Genomic DNA, 22,567 nt, shown 5'->3' on the forward strand with positions numbered 1-22,567 from the left:
ACAACACAGTTTATTTAAATTAGTACTATTTTTAATATATAAATATACTGTTATAATGATATGAGCTCAAAACATCAAGAAAAATAATAATACTATATAATAATAATGATGATAGTGGGATGGGAGTAGGGTAGTCAGTAGTAAATGAAGTATGCTATTGATCAGGGAGTCAGAAGCAAAAGATTAAGAAATGATTATTAATAGCATTAAAAGTGGAACGTATAGATTGATTAAATCCAGCAAGCTGGGAAAAATGTCCTACGTCCAGATTTTAACAATAGATGAAACTGTGAATCCTATCCAAAGGCTCAGAAACGAAGAGTATTGAGCACGAGACACGATTGCAAAATGCCCATTTCTGCGTCCGGGAAATACTTATATAGATTTCTGGGAAACCGTTGGGAAAAAGGTCTCTGGGTGGACCAAGAGAAGAAATGAGACAATAATATGTAGGATATTCGGAAAGTAGGTAGCAACTAGTTATGCTCAAATTCGAATATATTAATTATTGAAAACTAGTGTTTAGGTACTCAAACAATCAAAAAATATATATATATATAAAAAAAATCAAATGACTTTAACAGCACTAACAACAACGATCCTAACAGGATTAGCTTAGCACTGGATAGGATTCAGTGGTGACATTTTTGTTGCATTACAATTGACCTCCGATTAGTTAAAAAACTATTATTGCATTTTACTGGAACTGGAGTATTTTGTGTAACTTGTATACAGTAAATACGTTTCTTTTATTTGCAGGCTAGCCAGTCATTATCGACGGAAACTCCACCACCATCGTCTGTGCCTGCGGAAGGAGTGACAAAAGTCAAGGACAAGAGCTCCAAGCGGAAGTCGAACCTCAACAGGGCGATGAACGTAGAAGAGGTGGCGGCGAGCGATTCGCCAGGTATGTGAAATACTTTCCTTTTCTGTCTCATGAACGAGTGTAAAAGCCTTGGAAATATGTACTTACCTTTCTTCTTGTCCTTTTTGGCGTTGATAAGAGGATTGTCGTTTATTTATATGCTCCACCCTCCACACGAGCGGGCGTGTTAGGAAGTGTTGTTGAAAACAAAAAAAGTTCTTTCGTATTTTGCATTGTAATACAAACATAGAGGAAATCTGAGGAATATGTACTATGGTACATATAAACAAAAGGTAGACGTGACATAGCAGGTTGCAATTGTTCCATCTTGAAAGTTTTTTCCTTCATTCATTCGCATGTTTCTTTCGCCGAAATCGAGTCACAAAGCAACATAGTACGTTTATAATCTCTAGATCAATTATCACTATGATTACCAGGCGCGCACGTGGTGTGTCAAAGCAGCGGTTGCAGTATTAAAGAAAGGTATGTGCACATGGCGCGCTTTCTGCTTCCGAGTATCACTTCAGTATTTGAAAATACAGGCACGAAAATTATCTTCTCTATTTTAAAATTTATTTATTTAAGTTCAGATTCCTATTATATCTATAATATATAGTTACTATTTACAAATAACAATACCACATTTTCCAGATACAACAAAATAAACCAACAACAATTCATGGTACGTAACTTTATGTAAGAGTCTTAAAACAGACTTGAAACATTTTAATCAGCACTTCCTCTACCCTCGTGAAAATGACTCGAATTTAACTGTTATGGACCACCATCCATTGATGTTTTTGTTATCAAGCGTGTTTGTGTATTATTTATTCCATTTTCTTCCATTGCTCCATCACTTACTCATAAGGGATTGAAACAGTGATGTGACGCTAGCATTTTTTTGGTAGGTATACTATCGACCATTTAATATATATATATATATACACCCTCCATTCCAAAAGAAACCGAACGTTTTAAAAAAACAAAAAAGCAATGTACATTTTGGAACAAATCATTTTTATTCCACTTTCCTTTCATCGCCAAATGCAGTTTCGGGAACAGATAGAAATCGCACGGAGCGAGATCTGGTGAATAGGGCGGATGATGCAACCGAATAATGTGATTTTTGACCAAAAATTCAGTTACAAGTCGCGAACGATGTGATGGTGCATTATCGTCCAAAAGAGTCCAACTGCCGATTTCGCGATATTCGGGCCGAATACGACGAATTCTTGCCAGCAAACGCTTCATGACGCCCAAGTAAAACTCTCCAGTGACTGTCTGGCCGGGCTGAACAAATTCTTTGTGGATAATTCCTTTTGAATCGTAAAAACAAATCAGCATCACCTTAACTTTTGACTTCACCAAGCGACTTTTTTTGGGTGTTCCTTCATCCGGCGCTCTCCATTCAGCACTTTGCCGCTTTGTTTCGGGCTCATATTCAAAACACCACGTCTCGTCACCAGTTACAATCGATTTCAAGAAGTTTCGATCCTGCCGAGCACTTTTAACGATGTCTTTGCAATGCGCAATTCGATCAACTTTTTGGTCTTCGGTGAGTTTGTGTGATACAAACCGCGAATTAACCTTCTTAAGGCCCAAAACTTCGGTCAAAATGCGGTATTCGGTTGTTTGAGGAATGCCTAATTCCATTTCAATAACTTTCACCGACGATTTTTTGTTATGTTTGATGAATTCACGCACTTTTTCGATGTTTTCTTCCGATAAACCGGTTCTGAGACGGCCTGATCTTTCGTCATCATCCAGCGTCTCTCTACCCGATTTGAATCGCCTCAACCACTCGTAAACTTGCGTACGGGATAGACACTCATCACCATATGCATTTTGTAGCATTTGGTGCGTTTCACTAAAAGTTTTACCCAGTTTAACACAAAACTCAATTGCAGCTCGTTGTTTGAAACTCATTTTCCGACCGATGTACACAACACACTGACAGTTGAAACGCAATAACTTTGTTGCCGTGCATCCAAATGTCATGACATTTATACGAGTTGTCAATGAGGGACTACGCCATCTATCGGTAAAATATTACAACAGATGGCACTAGTGATACTATTTGTTTTCAAAAGTTCGGTTTCTTTTGGAATGGAGGGTATATATATATATATATATATATATATATATATATATATATATATATATATATATATATATATATATATATATATATATATATCGTATACCTATCACCGTGTATGCTCGTTCTTTCGTAAATACAAGGAGTATACCCTAGACTACAAAATATTAAGTGGGGTATCCGTGTACACAACATTACATCACTGGATTTAAAAGAAGTTGAGATAAGCGCTGCTAAGTTGAGAAATGCGAAACTATTGGTTCTCAGGTGAATTAAACAATTTGTCAACAACACAAGAGGATAGTAGTGATTCAGGTTCAAATGAATGGTGGGAACAAAAAATCGAGTTTTCGTTTAAAAAAAAAAAAAGTTTTCTATCAAACCTTTTTTTATTTTTAAAATGATTCTCTTTGCTGTCAAAACCTTTCTGCTTTTTCTTTAATCTGTTTGGAAATTGATACTATAAATAACAAGAACAGATACTGGCTTCTAACTAACTAACTCTATGGCCTATGGAACCCGGAGGTTCAGTACCGCGTTCACAAAAGCTCTCCACTGACTTCTATCCTTAGCTAATTGGATCCAGTTTCTACTTTGTATTCCTATCTCTGCGAGATCCATCTTAATATTATCCTCCCATCTGCGCCTAGGTCTTCCTAATGGTCGTTTTCCTATGGGTCTACCAGTCAAGACTTTGAAAGCGTTTCTACTTTCTTCCATTCTAGCTACATGACCTGCCCACCTAAGCCTCCTAGACTTGACGACCCTAACAATGTTGGGTAAACCGTATAAACTATGTAGTTCCTCGTTATGAAGCTTCCGCCATTCCCCATAATTAAGATATGTTTAAGTGAATCCCAAAGTAAAATCCGGGTAGGAAAATTTTTGTCCACGAGCTTCCACGTCGAAAATGGTCTGAAACAAGGAGATGCGTTGTCGCCATTATTATTTAACTTTGTGCTGGAATACGCCATAAGGAAAATCAAAGATAGCAACCAGGGCCTAGAGTTGAATGGCATTCACCAGGTTATGGCATATGCTGATGATGTAAATTTAATAGGGGATGATAGAACAGTAGAAAGAAATGCAGAGATCTTATTAAACGCTTGCAGGGACATGGGTTTAGAAGTAAATGCAGAGAAAACTAAATACATGGAAGTGCGTTGGGACCGTAATACGGCAAATTGTGGAGGCGTTAAAATATTAAATAATACTTTTGATAAAGTGGATACTTTCAAATATTTAGGATCAATATTAACAGATGAAAATCATATTCACGAAGAAATTAAATGTCGACTAAAAGCAGGGAATTCGTGTTACTATTCGGTTCAAAATCTCTTGTCGTCGCGAATTCTGTCGAGGAATTTGAAGCTTAAAATATATAAAACGATAATCATGCCTGTTGTTCTGTATGGTTGCGAAACATGGTCGCTTACTCTGAGGGAAGAACATAGATACTGGCTTCAGAGAGAATAACACTGGTTTCAGTTAAAAAAAAACGTTTAGAGAAAAAAATATTTTCGATAAAAAAAACGAAACCGATTTTTGGAGACTGGAGCGATACCGGTTTTGGTGGAACCCAAAATTTCGGTTGTTAGTTTTTCTGCAAACTGGTTTCTGTATATATATCTTCCTGACACCAAGATAAAACGAAAAGTATAGACCAACCTGGGTGCACAAATGCTTCCTTCCCGAGTTATAGGCTGCCGAAAACATGAAGAAAATGAACTTTAAAGGTCCATAGCTCCAAAACTATGGGGCCTACTGTAGTCGGGTCAAGACTTCACTTAGGAACTAGTATGTGCCCTATCTAAATATCGAAGTTTCACAATTCTCCAGTACTCCTGCAACAATTTTCATAGAGGTAGTTGGTGAGTACTTCGAATTATATGTCCGTAGCTAAACTTCCTCCATAAAAATTGTTGCGTGAGTACCTTATTATTTTGAAACATAAGTTTTCCCCATTCCTAGCTTAAATGCCTGTTTCGATATTCAAGAAGTAATTCCCTGCCATATGCTGAATTCGGTTGCAGTGCTAATGCAACCGCAGACGTAAGCTGCTGTTTTTCTTTCCGCTTTTTTATTCTGCCATTTTATTCAATACCATCACCTTCTCCTTTAGCGTTAGTGCATAATCGTTGGACGTTAAGCTATGAATTTCATTTCATTTTCAAGCTTTCTAATATGAATTTTGAGAGATGCATCAATGTCATCTTGTACTAAAGAACAAAGTTTTATTTTTTACTCAAATACTACTATTTCGCTTCAAAAACATTGAAGTAAAAAAAAAAAAAAAAAAAAAAAAAAAAACTTGCAAAATCCGCTTCTGATGATTACTAAGATTTTACGGAAAAAAGCGACTTCGGAATTATTGCTTCCTTTTCATTTCTTAGGTGATTTTTGTGAACATTAAGTGCTTGGTCGTAATTAAGAAGAAATCCGTCTTTATCCAATCATAATTGTCTTTCGTAAAAGCACATATAACCCTAATGCACTTATCTGGACAGTGATCTACAATTGTCAAGTATCTGCAGTGGCGGCTCTATAATATAGTGACAAAGTCACGTGCCTTTCCAATTAATATGAATTAAAATATGTAAAGAAAAGAATTAAGAACGTTTATTCTTATATACAAATGAGAAATGATTAAACAAAAAATAATTATTTTAGTATGGAGTCTGCAATCCTGATCGAATCTGTAAGAGATATTACAACATAGTGTGCGTGACTCACGGACTCTAGCGTTCATCCACCTCACAGAGCAGATCTTTAAACATAATCTCACCTTTTTCGTGACTCGAAATTCCTCTTTGCTGTCTCCTTGCAGCAGGTGGCAGAGAAGGAAATAGGGTGGAGCCTCAGCTCTGTGTTGACGCGCGATGCACACGGTGAAAGATGGAGGAATTTTCTGCCACTCGAAAAAAAGAAAAAAGACTGACACATGTTGTTTCAAGGACGAGAGGGCAATAATCGAATCCGGCTTAATCGAGATAAATAATGAGTTTAAAGTGGGTGAACGTTCCGAAGTATTTTTAAATCTCTTAATTAAATGTTATATAGGAGGTAAAAATGAAATGTATTAAATATATTCAGCAAACAAAATGAAGGTTTAGTTAGATTTTTTTTTGGTAAATATTTTAACACGAAGTTTTAATTTAAGACCTCGGTGCAAGAAAGAGAAGCTCCAATTTTACATTTGACTCAGGATTACAACAAAACTTCGTTAAAAATAAATTTATTGTCCTTTCACCTTCAAACTTTTGGTAAAGAAAGTTTTTACCCTAAGTTTTTAAAATAAATTTAAAATTGGAGCTGCCCCCTTCTTGCATCGAGTTCTTCAATTTCACTCGTGTTGTTGCACGTACGCTAGAAAAGCGAAATGCTGCCTGGAGACGAGACTCGAACTCATATTTTTGTTGGGGGCGTGGTGGCTCAGTGGTAGGGCGTTTACCTCCGGTGCTTGGGATCCCTGGTTCGATTCCAGCTCGCGCCGTATGGACTTTATGGTGGACAAACACCATGCTCGTGGGTTTTCTCGGGGTTCTTCCGTTTCCTCCCACTTTCTTCATTCCACCATTTCATTCATTTCTCATAATCACCGTCTCCTTTAGCCTAACCGGCATAATCGTGGGACGTAAAACTCAAAGATTTCATTTCATTTTTTTTTTCAAATTATTGTAATAATTCTGGTTGCGTATGTAGTGGGCTACATTTTGCGGCTACGATAATGAAAGTGTTCCTGCATTTTTGTTTACAATATTATTATTATTATTATTATTATTATTATTATTATTATTATTATTACAGTAATAACAACTACTACTACTTCGTGATTTCTCTCCCATGATAATTAACATCAAATTCCAATTCCAACTTTTCTTGTTTGCTATCAGTGAAGTTCAATAATAACAACAACAATAAAAAAGTAATATTGGTATCGATGATTGTAATATAGATTAATCTGAAACATGGCGTATGTTTAATTTAGACATATGTTGAATATTTTTCTTTTCATTTCTATCTTTTCTTTTCTTTTCTTTTTTTTTTAAATAAATCACGACGAGAAACAAAATACATGAGAACTGTCAACTGTTCTGATTGCTTTGCATGAGTTGCAGATTTACGTCCATAACAATATGTCAAGAGCAGAAGAATATCAGCAAACGATCTTCAATGATTTATTGCGTCTGCAATAGCTTAAATTAAACAAAGAGTGGGAAGAATTTTTGACATTCAAAGTTGAGAGTTATTTAATGAACTAACTGTTGGGATAGTGAACTCTTTTAAAGATATACGTCCCAGCTTGGTGTATATTCACTTTGTTGCGTTCTTTCTGTTTTTGTGTTTTTTCTCTACTGCATTTCTTGTCTAATGACTGAGGTGTTTGATCTATTATTCTGTCATTTAAAACAGAATAAATACTGGATTTCGTTTATTTGAATTTATTTTTATTTCTGCTGGTTGTTTCCTCTTTTGTTCCCACGAGAGTCTAGACGAGAGTAATTTAAAATTCGAGACAAGACGAGAAATATTTCGAATCTCGTGAGCATCACTAGTCAACCCGAATCTTAGACCTTAAGAGCCTGACTTACTAAAAATAATACAAAATTTACCATTTTTCTTTTTCTTGTTTTTCATAAGTGAAATGAGATAATAAAATGCAATTTAGATAATGTTATTCTACAACAGAAAATATGAACCTGAAGAATGTTCAGTGTTGCCATCCGTAGAAATTACAGTGTTGCCAGAATAACAATGCCCCTAAACAGTGGCGTAGCAGCTGCCCCCGCAACCCCCGCAGTGCGGGGGGCCCCCGAGGTATAGGGGGCCCCGAAGTCTTGCGATGAATAAAGTTTTTAAAAAGTAGAACTTCAACCTTACTTCTGTCGGCTTTACAAGTGGGGCCCCTTCTCTATACTTTGCGGGGGGCCCGCAAAAGTGTGCTACGCCACTGCCCCTAAATTCTAAGTTAAGGCAGCGAGTAGAGGAACGAACTCCACTGCATTTGGTTATGTATCATGTTGAGGAGGAAGAGGAGCTGGTTGGAACATAACTGAGGAGGAAATTTATTATGAGGAATGTGCTAGAGGGTATGGTGGAAGGAAAGAAAGGGAGGGAGCGAAAGAGGCTAGTTGAAGGAAGGTATTAAAACAGAAAATTGCTACATCAAGACGAAGAGACTAGCTGAGGACCACCATACATCGAAGCTTCTTAGTTGCAGCAAGTAACCTGTCAATACTGGCTGAGTAGCTATGATGATGATGATGATATGTTTAGCAATATTGGCCAAAAAGAAAGAGAGAGAAAGAAGTTAAAATAATTATTATTATAATAAAACCTTTTAAGATTTTAGAATAATTTTGTGGAAACTGAAAACGACTCAACTGTGTATGTCTTTTGTGTAAATTAAATTTATATAAATACTTTTGACCTATATTAGAAATACAAAATAACGGTATCAAACTCAAGTTATTTGAAATAACTATACAAAATTACTCTCACTTGTGAATGTGGATTATTTATTGTGTAATGTTATATCGCTCAATCCTCGATGTGCCGTATATCTAAGGAGGCTAAAAGTTATTTAATAAACAATTATTCAACGTATAAGCATCCGGCATGAAATCAAACTTGCGGTCACATGCACTAAGTTTTTGTCAGTCATGAAAATGTTATTTCCATATTAATTTTATGATCACACATTACAACTTTCCAACGGATGCTTGAGCCTCACAGCCAAGGCCATACCCATGTAGTCGGCACCTATTAGAAGTCTGCACCCGCGGGCCGGATTCGGGTCTACAAGGCATAAGTCACTTCGGACTCGGGCCGTAAATTTTTAAATATACAACCATATTGCTCGGGCCTTTTCGGGCCTAACTTTCTAAATATACTGTACAACGATATATATTACACTATTCTTTCTGGAGAACTTTTAAAGTACAACTACAAATTAAACCTCTAATTGCTGTAAATAAAAACACAATTTTGCTTTAATAATTAAGTTTCTGTAATTCGGGCCCATTTGATTCACACCAGTTCGGGCCGGGCTCGGGCCTAAATGCTAAAACATTTCGGACTCGGGTCGGGTCTCACATTGTAAATTCACGGGCCGGGCCGGGCCCGGGCTAAAAATTCCGGCTCGTGCAGACCTCTAGCACCTATGGTGTACGGAATTACCGATGTTCAATACTACATTTCTCTTTAGTTTTGGAAGAAAAACACCACTAAAATGCTTTGAAATGAAATTAAATATCTAGTTTAACGTCCCACATTTATGCACCAATGCTAAGAGAGACGGTGATGATGAGAAATGACTGAAGTGGTGGAATGAAGGAAGTAGGAGGAAACAAAACAAAAAAAAAAAAAAAAAAAAAAAAACAGAAAACCACCGCATACGGTGTTTGTCCACCAAAAAAGCTCACATGGCGCAAGATGACACTCATACATCTTGCCCTATATGCTACAGAGGCAGATCGACTCACACGGATTGCATAAACTGCTGGGAACACATTCACTCCAGCGGCATTTTTATTGAAGCCAAGAAATTCAAGTGAAAGATATAATGATTTTTCCTCTTCCTTTTTACATTCTATCGGTATAAAAAAAAATCAAGTAGTACCTGTACTTGTGCAATCGGTCTTGGTATTGTATTGGGATTCCTGGTCTTGGTCTTGGTCTTGCATGCAAGACTCTTGCGCTCATCACTATTCGAGAGAAGCTTCAAAGGTATATTAGTTGTAATTTATTATAGTACTAATTCAGAACTTCATAAGGTGACTTGTCGGTGACTTACTGGTAGAATGCTCATCACTGGCGCTGGGGATTCCTGGTTCGACCCCAGTTCCAACTAAGTGGACGTTGTGGTGGACAAACAACGTATACGTGGTATTTCTTGAGGTTCTTCCATTTTTACTCACTTTTCTCACTCCAGCATTATCCATCTCATCGGTTTCATTATCCTTGGTGCATTATCGTGGGATGTTGAAAAAGCTTTCTCCTTAGGCAAAGGTTGGAATAGTACATTGGGGTAGGATAGGTTTCCCTTTTCTTTTTTTTAGTACATATAATAAACACATAATAAAATCAGTTTGAAGGTTCTTGTGGGCAAGATATACGTAAAATAACTACAAGACACAACATGTATGTAGGTCTTAGAATTCATATCTTCAAAAGACACTGGCTTCTAATTATCATTTGTAATTATTGTGGTGAACTAGTAATAAATGTCATATATTTTTCCAAAAGTCTTTTGTTATTCTCGTGTCTATTAGAATAATAAACTATTCTAAAAAGTCACGATGTGGTTTGTGTGGACCCGTTTCTTCATTTGGTTCCACCCGTTGTCTCCACCCAACACCTGTCTGCTGAGACCTCGTGGCAGCACTCATGTGGGATGAATTCGAGACCTCGCCTAACCAGAACAAACACTCAGCATAAACTCTGGGTAATTGCCCTCACTCTCAGATATACTTACGCACTTATGTATATTGTATTTATACTATATCAAGGAACATCTCAGTAAATAATAAAACTACAAATAAGAAAAAAGAAAGAAGCAGAAAGTCCACTCGCAAAAAAATTCAAAATATACAAATAGGATGTGAAAACATTTTGAATATTTTACTATAGTATCCTTCCGAATAATCCGAATGCTTAGGTTGTGTGGTTCCGAGTTCAATTTTCAGTAGATATACAGAATTGTTGGTGTTCCATTGTAAAATGATTTAAAACGTATTTGAATTTCGAAATAACGAACTCCAATTTACGTGGAAAGCCTAAATAATTGTTGTGACATCCGGGATCCCGTGCAGTTGAGGAAGTGGTTCTCAACCTAATTCATATCACGACTCCCACTTTATCACATCCTTTTGCCAGCGACCTCCCCCCTTATAATTTCTGGTTTGTAATCCATAGTTTTTTTTTTTTTTTTTTTTTTTACAGTAACTTCTCTCAAAGCGAATGGATTAAAATCAAATTTGGTCAGTTCATTCATATTTCAAATATCGAATCCGATCCGTCATACTGTTTCAAAATGGAGTCCGTTTGAAAATTTTAAAACTTCATAACTCCCTTAATTTGGGTCATATGATAAAAAAAAAAATAAAGTGGTTCCTAATTTTGGTTGAAAAAAATGGACAATTGTTAAGAAATATATTATTTTAAATGACTTGATAATGTGCGTCACGAAGATTGAACCAGACATTGCCGCACTGAAATCACACCATGCTCAGGTATCTCATTAGCTTTCAATTTTAATTGTATTTCAATATGCAAGTTTTGTTGCATTTGTATTTTTCTGGTATTTCAATATGCAGTTCTCATTAGCTTCATATCGTACCTCTTTCATTTAAATTGATTTCTAAACTACTTTGCATCTGTTGAAAATGTTTAGTAGACCTTTTTTTTTTTTTTTTTTTTTGTTCTTAACAGTAGGTTATGAATAAAATTAAAAACATGCCTATCAGAACAAAATTCAAAATAATATTTAAAAACATTCTCCAGTATTAGATTCTAATTATATTGATCTCTTCCGCTTATCTTCGCGACCCCCCATGAAAGCTTCTCGCAACTCCCAAGTTGAGAAACCCTGACTTAGGTTACCAGATTTTTCAGAGAAAAGATAGGTAGATTTTACGATTTTTAGGGGTAAAAAAAGGAAGGTAATGTGGTATTCAGAATTTATGTATAATAAACACATATGGTTTTACATAACGTATGATTATTTTAATTGGCAACTGAGACCGTTTAATAGAAAATACTATAATTTGCAACACACAAAATAGAGAAAAGTATATTTCAATTTGGAGCTTGTGTAGTTCACGTTAAGCTGTAAGTTCTCGTCTCCTGTAACATCGGTACTGAAAAGGGCGCCAAACTCGGATTCAGCTAACCAAGTATATTATACAAATCTTTGTTGCCTTTTCAATTGTATTTTATTTGAAGACTTTGCATCTCTTAACAGTTCAACATTCTCTTTATACGCTCAAAAATCCGTGCAGACAGTGATGATTTTAGATCTTTCTTCCCGGATGAGTCTCAATACATAGGGTTGAAAGTATAATACTCCAAAAGTAGTGCTAACCTAAGGTGAATACAATCAGAGATATAGCTGAAGAGGATTTCTGAGCTCTGGGTGGGGAAATTGTTAACTCTTGAACTACCTAACCGATCTCGATCAATTTTTCAACATAGATGAGGTTCGAATGTGGGAGTGTTTTTATCATTTCACTTTGACGGTACAACGTAGGGGAGAGGAAGAGGGAAGATATATATAAATAAATAAAACTTAATAACTTTTGAACCATGATACTGATCTCTCGATCAAATTTGCCACATAAATGAGGTTCGGACCTGAGATGATTTTTATCATTTCACTTTGACACGGTGCAACTTAGCGGAGGGGAAGAAGGAAATATTTAAAAAAATATCGAAAATGACCTATATTAATGCCGAATCCATAGTTTTCTAGGTGGCTGAGATGAACAGTGACACTTCTGATGCCATTTGAATCCAAATTCACCCATTTATGTCCAAAATACCCATTTAAAACGTATTTTCCCCGTACGAAGAACGGGTATTCTGCTAGTATATATATAATATGTATCGCAGTAAGTTATAAAAATATTTTAAATGTTCAGGACGATAATTTCTTTCATTTATTAAAAAATAAATGGAAGAAATTATTTAGGAGACAATAAAAACGTACAACGTAAAACATGCCAAAAAAAACCTTTAAATCTGGCAACCCTATCGCTGGCATGCATCATTCAGTTGAATATACCCTGGTTAGTTAACTTTAACCCTTCATGAGCTGTACGAAAATGGTATCTATATTATTATTTTCTATGTTGCAGACCATAGGACTATATATCTAATTATCTATACGAAACAAAACGTAATTTTTTAGTCATTTTCTGAGTTTTCACTCTTATGTATCCTTGTGTGTGAGTGATTAAATCTCTAATAGTGAATCATAAGTTAGTAGATATATCTTTGATTGCTACGCACATTCCACAATGACAGTGAAAATATTTATAATGTTAAATTGAATAGAAAGAAGAATAATTGTTAAGTGCGATGAGAAAGAGATGAAGAAAGAACCGGGAGGTAATCAATTGATATGATGGTTATTGTCAGAAAGCCCTCCATCCTCTCATTAAATATAAATCGATTAAAGTGATTAGCATCCCGTTCTCTCCACCTCCTACGCACCGTTCTCTCTCTCCTGGACTACTTTTTTGTTTTGTTATAAATTAAATCATCACTTCATTTGTGGTATTTGTTGCTACTTTGTTGTGAAGAGACGGGAATCGATAGACAGAAATGGTCTCCTAGCAACCTTTGATGCACAGAGGCGGTCTCAGAAGAGAACACACTCAATTGGGTGTATTTTTATTAACTAGAGAAGGACATATGATACAGGGAAAGATATAGTGTTACTTTTTTTTCATATCTTAACAAAATGATTACACAATAGTATTGGTAAAAGTTGTTTAAGAAAAAAAAATCCAGATTGTGTTATTGGAAGGCTGTACTAAACTTATGCTGTTTGATTTTTTAAACAAAATTTTTGGCGAAATTATGCACTATTATTGTTATTTTAAAAACACTCTATGTACGGTATATAGAAGAAGTCGTTCTTATCCTGACTAACTGATCAATCCCAGATTAAACTTCTCAAGCTACTTGAAATTTTGACAGAATATAGAATTTGTGACGTAAAGTGCTACTAAGGATGACTGTTTCGAAACTCGACGTGGAAGAGGAAGGGTAGGGGAATAGAGGTTGCAACTATTATAATAAAATTTCCATATCTCGATATCCCTCAAGGGGGATTTGATATTTAGATTTTTCATTTAAAATAATTAAACGTGTTTCAGCTTTTTTTTTTTTTAATGTTACTCTAGAAGGGAAGAAAAGAGGCAAAAGAGAAAGGGAAGAGATTGAAATTATTATATTAATACGTCCATATCTCGGAATCCCGTAAGTTTAGAGACATGCAATTTGGTTTTCAGATTTCTTATTTAAAATAACTAATATACTGCTCATCCTGCCAAGTCTTTGGCTGGTCTGCGTATTGACTTCACGCTAGCAACATCTGTTGGCGTCAGGTAGGAGGCAGTGGTGCTAGCGACAGCTATTAGCCTGACTGTGAACTTTTAAGGGCGTGACTTACAGACTGAGGCGTATTACTTTTGTAATAAGAATAATGCATAATAAACTTACTTGGTGAACCTCTTACGTATCAAACTTTTCATCAAGAACGCCTTATCGTATGTAACCAGTCAAACTGTTATGCTTCTTGGGTTGCATAAGAGGTAGGGGCTCGATAATTCTGATTTTATTACCTGTAGTAAAATGATAAGAACAATGAAAAGTACGTAAAAATATTGTATTGTCATCAAGTTCACGTAGACTACCTGTACAAATGGATATGCGTAAGGACAGGCCTTTTTTCGCTTATGCTAGTCATAAAAACTAAAAGTGTTCAAGCATTGAACGTTGTATCTATGTAACATGCGTAACATGCTTTGAAAAATATTATAGTAATTCACAACCCTGGAAACAAAGCATAGTTGATGATATTCTGCCAGTTTAGACGTTTCTTCTTTTCCAACTTGCAACGACTATTTTAGTATGAGGCGCTTCATGAAAGGTCACATTACTCGAATGTTTGTTGATAAGCTTATTAACTTTAGTTGCCACATAAACAAGAAGTATAAGTCCATAAAACACCTCACACTGACTTTGTTGTTGTAAGTTCGAAAAAACGTCTGAACTCGCAGATTATTCACAACCATGCTTTGATTGCTGGGTTTTTTATATGACTTGCTACAATATGTTTCAAATGCCAGTTTAATAGGTACCATCCTGGCATTTGCCTGGTAGGACTGAGGAAAATCCTGGAAAACCTCAGTCAGGATGGTCGGCAGCGGGAATCGAACCTACGACCTCCCGAATGCGAAACCAACGCTCTACCACTTGGGCTACTTCGCTCGGTTTATGAACATTTTACGTATTATGACTATCATAGCCAGAAAAATACCGATCTTACCCACTTCCCTTCAGTCTAAATTACTGGTAGAAGGAAACTTCATGAAATTTGAGTTGCAAGTTTTGGTCAAATTTGACAATTTTTTGACAAACAAAAAGTAAAATTATTAATTTGACTGTTATATTCAGTTTGTAAGATATTTAATGTGTATTTCTACGAATATTTTATGTGGTTAACATGAAAATTAGAATGATACCTTCCCGTATTATCGTCTCCATAGTCTCAAGTTGCCTGCTATACTGAGAATAATCAAGTCATTGGGTAAGAAATCCCTAAAAGGGAATGTAATCATCCCCTTTCTTTCTATTTAATTTCGCACATAGTATACAATATGTGAGATAGCTTATTGGCTACATAATGAGGTTAGATTGAAGAGTCTTAGAACTTCTAGGTAACAAAGTCAAGGTCCCCGTTTTGGTGATTCAGAAAAAAAAAAAAAAACTTTACTAGTATCTCTTAACATATTTTGGAAAATAGACAAGTAGATTTTAAAATGAAATATACAGGTATCAAAATTTGTCTACGCATTGTAATTTCTACATTTATAATTACAAGATTATGTTGTCATGCGACAAGCTTTCTTCTCTGCAAAGAAATAGATGACATCCCTCTAGTCCATAGACTGCATTATTTCTACGTACAGCACAGAGAGTAAATTAAGCATAATCTGTTATGCGGAAGTCCTTACATAACCCTTTACTCCCTTGAGTGCTGAAAACTATTTATCCACCAAATTTGGCTAGACAGAGGTTCGCCGCTTCCCATGCCCGTATCCAGGGGGGGGTCTAGGGGGACCGGGCCCCGCCTAAAATTTTACTTGCCCCCTCTAAAATTTTCACGGTAGGCTTGGAAATGAACTATAATATGGGATGAACTAATATTTTTGGATCGGCCCCCCTAACTTCCACCGGGCCCCCCCAACATTTTCTGGCTGGCTACGGGCCTGCCGCTTCCTGTAACCAGAAGGCTCGGTTGACTTCAGTTTTCTTTTTTTTCTCTCTCTCTCTGATCTCGTCGGGTAACATTCATAAGCTCTAAAGTACATCTTAAAATATGATTACAAGGGCGAAATTTTAAGTTGTCTGCAGTTCATAACGTATGTATTTAGAACATGTGCAGTTTAAGACTTGTGTATAGTGTTGTCCGCGGTCTCGTCTCAAAAATGAGATGAGAAGCACATTTTTAAACTCAAGACAAGTAGCTCAACAATTCTCATCTCGTTTCTCGAGACGGTACGAGAAATTGAACGAATCTCGCAAGCAACACTCGCTTAAAAAAAAATAAATAAATAAATAAATAAATAAATAAATTGATGAAGTGATTGTACGAAGACAATGAAACGCATTTATCAACTTTTAAAGAAGCATTACACAATATGTTCCAACAATAAATATGGTTTAAATGTTATTCATACTTTGTGGATCTCTCGTAACGCGAAAGAATTTGAAGTTCTAAATATAATTAGGGAAAAAAAAATCAAGGAACAGATTTCATATATAAATTTAGAAAACGAAGTAAGAAAATTTTCGAGACGTAACGAGAAAACGCTATTATTTTTCTCTCGTCTTATGGGCAGCATTATTTGTATACGTGGGTCGTTCAAAATATAAGTTTCTCTAAGCTGTAATATATATATATATATATATATATATATATATATATATATATATATATATATATATATATATATATATATATATATATATGTATGTATATATATATATATTAAAGATGCATTTGTAATCTATACATATATGTGTAGGTGGGTCCTTCCTCACCTCTTCATATAATCCTCATTGAGATTCAGGCATTTGTCTCACCGTTGTGCCACCCTTTGCAAAAAAAAAAAAAAAAAAAAAAAAAAAAAAAAACAGGGCTTTGTTTGTTTAACATTTTTCTCACATTCCTCTTGACTTGTTTCGAAACGTTCACCTTGCAATGCAGACTTGGACACTGGAAAAAGTCGGAAGTAACTGGTCGCTAAATTGAGGCTGCATAGAGAGTGGGGTGGGCGTTATCATCAAGAAGAAGAGACCAGGTTGCTTATCATGAATTGCGTTTCCCTGAAGAAAAGTTCAAAAGAGACCGGGTCTCGTGTCAGTTGGTGATGGAGAAGTGAAGCGGAATGTAAGGAGAGTGCTAAGTAGCCAGAGACCTGATATTTTGGAAAAAGTTTGGATAAATTGATGCAACGGTGAAACAAATATCTGAATCTCAATGGGAATTATCTGGAGAGGTGAAGAAAGATTCACCTACACATGTATATATAGTTTATAAATTATCTTTAATTTTTTTTTTTTTTTTTTTTTACAGCTTAGGGAAACTTGTATGTTGAATGAACCACTTTACCTTTCTTATAGTGCTGCCAAAATGTCTTGATCCGTGGCAAAAATGCGAACTAATGTTCACACCCTCCACACACCCACGCGTTGAGCCAATAAGGGTTCAGATGTTATTATGTGTGAGAGCGGATGATGAAAGGGAGTGAAATTCCTTCATTCGATAGCAGCGCTTGCAACAGAAAGCCAGGTGTCATGTCAATGTGGTATATCTATAGTTTTTTAGGACTTCTGCACTTTAAGACAACTGCATGTGAAGTTCAATATAGTAAGGACTTTGCATTTTAGGACTACTGCCGCGTCCCCCATTTCGTGAGGTGAAAATTCGTGATCTTTCCTTGTTTTGCGACTAATTAAGATGACGCAATGTGTGTCCAAGTTTTCTTTTTCACTAGCAATTCAGGTGTTAAAATAAGATTGTTTTTCAAATGATAAAACAACCTTTTCTTTGTGTAGAGTGGGGATTAGAAAGTTCATGCGATACACGAAAAATTTTCGAGTGTTACGGAGTAGATGCAAATACAATTTTCCTTCTTCAAGCTGTATAAATGATTCTTTTGTGTATTGCGGAAGTCGAGTAGCCGTTTGAATGTGTATATTGTGCAAGACCACAATAATAATGATAAAAAAAAAAAAAGAAGAAGAAGAAGCGTAAAGTGTATTTTCTGAATATTCAATGCCGTTTGTGTAGTTGTTAGAGGCTCTGAAGAGAGAAAAATAAGCTTGTTTTTTTTTTTTTTTCTGTTTGTATCATACATATGTAGGGTTGCCAGATATCATAATTGAAATGAACAGAATATTTCACTTGAAATTTCCAAAATGAAATGAAGTAATATCTTTGAGTTTTACTCCCCAGGGTCGTGGCTTTTAAGACTAAAGAAGGCGGACTACTACGGAAAGTGAATAATTATTTTATTATTAAGGATATGACATACCTACAGTAGTAATATTTACATACACACTCAGATACATACATAAATACAGGGTGTCTCAAAAGTCATCTGACATAGAGCAAATCTGTTATTATCAGAGTTACAATAAAATGTAAGAGGGAAAACCGTATCCAAATATGTTTTCAATCTGAAGTGAAGGATTTTTTTTTTTTTAATCGGACGAGCCGTTTGGACTGTACACTCTTTATGCGCCCAATATTAAATAAAAGTGCAACGTTGCCACTTACCTAGACCCACAACATAAGTGAATGAAGTTACCGTCTTTTACACAAACATGTCAATGGCTAGCCCCATTTCAAATATTCCTCCCTCTATTTACCATACTTTTACAAAATATGTGCACCTTCCGCCCCGCCCTCCTCTCCTCCAGCCTCTCTATAATGGCAACGTTGCATTTTCATTTAACAGTGGGAGCATAAAGAGTATACAGTACAAACGGCTCGTCTGATTAAAAAAAAAAAAAATCCTTCACTTTAGATTGAAAACATCATATTTGGAGACGGTTTCCTCTCTTACATTTTTGTAACTCTGATAATAAAAGAGTTACTCTATGTCAGTGGACTTTTGAGACACCCTGTATACAATATACAATAAGCACGGAAATAGGTTCTACTGGGTTTCAATTGAGAAACCGGAACTGTTTAAAATAAAATTGGACGCTGCCCTAGAGAGATTTATAATATAAATTTTTCGATTTTTATTTCTGAGAAATTCAGTTCTGAGCGCGAAACCTAATTATGATTTTCTGAGAAAACCGGTTCTGGTTCTGGAACCGAAATCGATATTAAAGTGGAAACGAAATTACAGAGAAAATATAAAAAGATCGTGTAACGAAATCATTATAGGTGGTTCCTTCGAGTTTACCTTTCACAATTGCTTAACATCTTTGCAGCTTGTTTACAAACTATGATGTCAAAATCTACTTCGGTGCTCTTCTCGAAACACATTGGAGCTCCCTCGTAGCTAAGGGGTTACTATACTCGCCTTTGGCGTGGGAGATCTGGGTTCGAATCCTGGCGGAAGATCATGTGGTTCGTATCCCACGTTAAGCTGTAGGTCCACGTCTCATTTACCCTCGTTGCTGAAAGGGTGCTAAGCTGAAATCGAATCGAATCGAAATATATTGCGTTATGGTTTTCAGTGTGGTAAACAGAACCGATTTGTCGAAATGTCTTTCGTTTCACTTCCGGAAGAACGCCGAATTAAAATATTAATTTATTTAGGTTCCGAAACCGAAACCCAAAACGTTTTCAGTTCCGTTACCATTAACAATGCTAGTTTAGATTTCATTTTACCACACGTACATTTTGAACACTTGTAGTTATTTTTCGAAACTATCCCGGAAATCCTGGACTTCTGGCAACCCTACATATGTGTAACTATATGTTCATGTGTGTAGTGGTACGTATATCTATAGTAGTCGGTCAATGCCTTCTTTCTTTTTCCATCTGGGAAGTAGAGAAAGAAAGAAAGAAAGAGAGAGAGAGAGATAACTCGTTGTGCTATGAATTAACACAGTTGCGAAGGCCGAGATCCCGTATTTGTTGCCCGATATGGCCAACCCTTGTTTCGCTTAGCTTTCGTTATGTGGGGCACGCACACCTCGTATCATCGCCTCAATGCCGTTCACGAAGGAGGCAGTTAATAGCGATAGGAGTGGGTTTCATTGCTCTAAAGTTCCAAGTGTCTGTTTTAGTGATATGTGATACTGTGTAGCTTGATGGTGGATATTCTTCATACACTCTTTCCTTACGGATATTAAAACTTTCATCATGTATTGTTGGTATTCGGAGATTGTTACGTTTACTTCAGGTGAGAGTATACAGTTTTTCTTTCGTTCATCTCTTTAAATATAAGTTAACAGTTAAAATAACAGTGATGTAACAATTCGTCCCTTTTCCAATAAGTACCTTACAAAAGTGCACATAGATAACATGGAAAGTGAAATGTCTTACTTTAACGGTCTGTGATTATCCATCGAGAGTAAGAGAGACTGTCATGTTGATGATTGATGAAATGGTGTAATGAAGAAAATGGGAGGAAACGGGAGAACCTCAAGGAAGCTAACGCACCACAAAGCCTACTTGGCGCGAACTGGGATTGAACGAGAGACCTCAGGTACCAGATATAAACACTCTACCACTGAACCTGCGTAGCCCGTATGAATAACTAAGTTACCTCTAAGTTAAATCTCATGTTATCCATGTGCACTTGTTTAACACTTATTAGAACAGGGGTGAATTGCTACATCACTGTCATTACCTGTAATTGTCTTATAAATCAGTGTTACTTGCAACGCGAGACGAGAAATGTTTTTTCGTCTCGTCTCGTAAAGTTTTGTAGAACTCTCCTTTCATCTTGAGTTTTTTTTTTTTTTTATCATCTCCTTTTGTAAATTTGTGTACAAAATTTGTCCTGATTTTCTACTTAATTTCATCTAGAAGTTTTTATTGGGTTGGCCCATAAGTTCTTGCTTTTTATTTTATTTTATTTTATTTTATTTTATTTTATTTATTTACTTTTGAACTTTCCCATCGAAGGAAGATGACGCTCTATGGGTACTGCTGGGATATTCTATTATCTCTGCCAATTCCTCGTCGTTTAGCGTGGATGTTCGTGAATAAGTTGATTCAGTCGCTCCTCATCGAACTGAACGGAGCGTCCGGTGCGATGCATGTCTTTGAGGTCGTAATTGCTGTCTTTGAATCGCTTAAACTAATTTTGAACCGTCCTAAGAGGCATCACTTCTTCGCCAAATGCTTTACAAATCTCTCGAGCACATTCTGTGGCTTTGGCACCTCGATTAAACGCAAAAAGCAAAAGATGTCGAAAATGCTCTTTTTTTTTTTTGTCAACTTACTCCATTTTAATGACCTGAAAAGAACAAAACGAAAAACTAAATACATTATTTTGAGAGCATATTTAAAATTCCAGTTTGGCATGGGAGACCCGGGTTCAATTCCCGGCGGGAGCTCATGTGGTTCGGATTCCACGTTAATCAGTAGGTCCACGTCTCATATAGTCTCGCTGCTGAAAGGGACGCTAAACTAAAATCAACTCAACAACTCAATTAAAATTCCAGTTGTGCTTCTTTTGACTATAGATAATGTGAAATTAGGTATTAAAACATCTGTAATTATTCACTGTCTTCATTACCGAACACACTCCCTTTTACATTGCCTAAAAGAATGTGAAAAGCTTTCTTTTCCAATCCAGTATGGCCAAAATGCGTGGCTTTGGTGCACAAAGTCCCAGATCCTCTTAGTGAGCTCACTTTTGGTATGAACGGGGGGGGGGGGGGAGCGATGGCTCAGTGGTAGAGCGTTCACCTCTGGTGCTAGGGGTCTCGGGTTCAAACCCTGCTCCCGCCAAGTGAACTTTGTGGTGGACAAACACCGTGTGCGTGGGTTTTCTCGGGGTTCTTCCGTTTCCTCCCACTTCCTTCATTCCACCATTTCATTCATTACTCATCATCACCGTCTCCTTTAGCCTAACCGGCATAACCGTGGGACGTAAAACTCAAAGATTTCATTTCATTTTCATTTGGTATGAAGGGTTCCTGGATCTCACCTCTTTCCACCTTGAGCAAGTCTGATCTCAGAAGATAATGACATTAAATGGGAGATATTTCACACTCACTTTGCCATATCGTTTCTAGTAGGGAAATTTTTCTCGATTCTTGGTGAGGAGACTGAAAATTTTCGGTATTAAGGTGAGTGTAAATCCTCGACTATTGCCATCAGGTGGCGATATATATTCCTTGTCTTTCGAATGTATTTTGTAGAGAGCAACAAGTGTTCACAATAGTTGAATCAGCTTTAAGGATGAATATTTAAATTTTCTCCAAAGGCAAATAGAATCAACTAGCGTCGATTACGCGCTTCGCTAGATTAAAATAAGAAAAGTTAGTAATATGTTCCTTTAGTCAGTCACATTTTACTATTACTGAAGCACTGTCTGATATTGGTCATTTTCGATCATTTTTATATATTTCTTTCCTCCCCCAAGTTGCGGGGCTGAATTTGGATTTAAACGGCATCGGAAGTGTCACTGTTTATCTCAGCGACCCCAAAAACTATTGGTTCGACACTAATATCGGTGATTTTCGATCATTTTTATATATTTCCACCTACTCTCCCCCAAGTTGAAATGATAAAAACCATCCCAGGCCGGAAACTCATCTATGTTGAAAATGTTCATCGAGATCGGTCCAGTGGTTCAAGAGTTATTAAGTCACAAACGTAATAGCTTTCA

General features: G+C 36.2%; 1 protein-coding gene across 5 annotated transcripts in view; it reads left to right on the forward strand.

The window, feature by feature from the left end:
- The window catches only part of LOC145675643 (uncharacterized), an 898,816-nt gene that overhangs the window by 557,561 nt on the left and 318,688 nt on the right, over positions 1–22,567 (forward strand). For all 5 annotated transcript variants that reach the window (XM_081746197.1, XM_081746201.1, XM_081746200.1 and 2 more), the window contains exon 7: positions 760–907. In XM_081746197.1, the coding sequence (XP_081602323.1) occupies positions 760–907 (148 nt within the window). The remainder of the gene's footprint in view (positions 1–759; positions 908–22,567) is intronic.

This window comes from Thermobia domestica, chromosome 18, assembly GCF_964235325.1.
Source record: "Thermobia domestica chromosome 18, izTheDome1.hap1.1, whole genome shotgun sequence".
Lineage (NCBI taxonomy): Eukaryota > Metazoa > Arthropoda > Insecta > Zygentoma > Lepismatidae > Thermobia > Thermobia domestica.